A 2,588-nucleotide genomic window follows, 5' to 3' on the forward strand; every position below is an offset into this window, starting at 1 on the left:
AAACACACCTGTGTAATTGCTCTAATTGATATTGAGGGCTAAATATCTTCGAAGCACAAGTTCTTGCCGGTTCACCATTTTGATTGGTTCTGATGAGATTCAGACTGTTGCAGCCATACCAGTTAATTTGATTTATTTCAAAATCATGAAAAATTACAGATGAGACGACGACCAAAAAACGGACTTTGGTGACCTTATATCTATCAAGAAAAGTGGACAAGATAAGTCATGCTTGACTGGATTTTAACTTATATTCCTTCTCTAGTAGATTAACCATAAAACACTCCTATAGTTGGTTATTGTCATCTTGTTGGAGCCAAGACAACACACAATCTACCAAGGAAAAGCAATCAAATCCAAGGAAGAAGACATGAAGCTTTGTTTGTTTGCTAGGTTCAGCTGTGTGCCTACATCCGCAGGAGCCGAAATTCAGGGGCTCTGCCCAGATATATTTCTTACCATGGTTGTTCGAGTTACATCACACAATCGCATACGTAAAAGGATATAAACCTGAGTGTAGTACATTTACACAATTACTGCTTCCCAGATTAGGCAATCCCTTTATCTTTACATATATTTGTCACACACAAAAGATTTAGTGATTTCTGCAATTCCACTTGGTCACTGAATGGTGGATGGATATTACTCAATGATCTATGGTGTGGAAGACCCTTTCTTTACTCGTCTGAATAATCAAGATGGCAAGCAAATACTATCGCTCCTGATTTAAGTTAGTTTTCCCAGAAGCTCAGGAGAAATAAACACAACCCTTTAAACAAGACTTGCCTACTACTCCCTCCGTTCCTAAATATAAGTCTTTGTAGAGATTCCACTAGATGGACTACATACAGAGCAAAATGAATGAATTTACACTTAAAATGCATCTATATACATCCGTATGTGGTTCATAGTGAAATCTCTACAAAGACTTATATTTAGGAACGGAGGGAGTACAATAATGAACTATCAAGCACCAAACAAGTTATGTGATAACTATGCAGGTACGGAGATAATTAGGATGCAACAGAGTGCTTACCCCTTTCATATTGTCTGTGACGACAGCGATGGTGGGAAGTTGGTATATATGTGTGCGCGTAGGATGTGATGCTTCAACCTGCAGATGCTCTCAAGATGCAATGTCTTGACGTCCAGTGAGAAACATTCCAAGTCTGACATCGCTAACGATGATGAACTTGCGGAGTCATCTTCGGATCTTAGTAGTAGCAAATACCTCTCTGTTGCACCTCTCAGGTAATACCGGTACCCGGATTCCAATGGGATCGTCTTCTCCATCTGCCACTGGTTGAAACTCGGACCTTGGATCTGCCTAATGGTATAATAGAGGTCAAATGTGCCATCTGCATCGTGTTCACGGACAGCAAACATCCCAGGTCTGCCTTCCCCAGCATCCACAATGGCAATCGGTGGCCTTCGGCAGCCAGGTGGGAGGTCGGCAATGGAGAACTCCATCCTCCTTGTGTCAAGCATGAGCAATTTCTGCCTCCAGTCCATGACCCAGTAGAAGCAGGCACAAGCGTATTGTCGGCCAAAGAACACAGGGCTCTTGGAGGACGCCGTCGACACGCCGGTGCCCACTAACAAATCGCCCCAGACCTGAGACGCAACGGCTCGCCATTCTCCCGTGCTTGAAGAGAAGACGAAGGCGACCAGCTTCGTTTTGCACTGCGCCATCCAGATCACTCTGAATGACGTTTCTTCCGCCTCATCCTCGCCTGGGGGAGCCAGGAAGGGCTCGCACCAGCGCTCCAACTCCACGCGGAGTGGGTGCTCCACCGAAGCAGCTAGGTCGTCAGGGATTGGGGGGAGCTGGGGGCACCGCCGGTGGAGATGGTCGCACACCGCGAGCTCCGTGAAGACAGGGGAATCCTCGCCAGCGTCGTCCTCTGGGGTGCGGTCGAGGAGGACGCGGCCGTCGCGGACGTCCCGGACGATCCAGCTGTCGTGGGAAGGGAGGAAGGAGTAGGAGAAATCCGCGGCGAGGGAAACGGCGTGGGCGACGGGCGCGGAGGCGTGGGGCGGGCGGGCGGGGTGGAAGCCGTTGTGGTTGAGGAAGCCGAGGAAGGGCCGGGCTTGGAGGGAGCGGAAGCGCCGGAGGAATGCGCGGTCCGTGACGAGCCGGCGGAAGGCGACGCAGGCCGCGGAGGCGCGGACGAGGTCGGCCGGGGTGGGCAGCAGGAGGAAGATCTCCGCCAAGAGGTCGTCCGTCACCGGCAGGGAGCTCGTTTCCGCCATTTCCTGGCTGGTCGCCGGTGGGGTGGATGAAGGAAGGAGCTTTGGCGTCGCTGGATCGAAACTCGGCAGCTGCGTTGGCCTGGAAGGTCAAATGTCCAGTAATAAAACGGAAAAGTATATTTTTCATCCCTTAATTTTTGACGGAGTCTAAATTTGGTCCCTCAACTTCAAAACCGGATAACTTGCACCCTTAGCTTCTAAAACCGGACAAGATTCCCTGGTCACAGTTTTGCCCGGTTTTGGTGATGTCCTATCCCGGTTTTGACCGTTCCGACTCGAATTTGCCTACTTCTTCCAAGTCCGCGTGCTGTTTTCAAATTTGGTTTCTTTTCAAA

General features: G+C 49.5%; 1 protein-coding gene across 1 annotated transcript in view; it reads right to left on the minus strand.

Annotated features, from left to right (window-relative positions):
- LOC123044569 (uncharacterized) overlaps positions 1-2,342 on the minus strand; it is a 3,328-nt gene extending 986 nt beyond the window's left edge. Inside the window, exon 1 of the mRNA XM_044467347.1 lies at positions 1,037-2,342. Coding sequence (XP_044323282.1) covers positions 1,042-2,253 — 1,212 coding nt within the window. The 5' untranslated portion in view covers positions 2,254-2,342 and the 3' untranslated portion in view covers positions 1,037-1,041. The remainder of the gene's footprint in view (positions 1-1,036) is intronic.
- Positions 2,343-2,588: the final 246 nt, after the last annotated feature.

The sequence above is a fragment of the Triticum aestivum genome, chromosome 2B (assembly GCF_018294505.1).
Source record: "Triticum aestivum cultivar Chinese Spring chromosome 2B, IWGSC CS RefSeq v2.1, whole genome shotgun sequence".
Classification (NCBI taxonomy): domain Eukaryota; kingdom Viridiplantae; phylum Streptophyta; class Magnoliopsida; order Poales; family Poaceae; genus Triticum; species Triticum aestivum.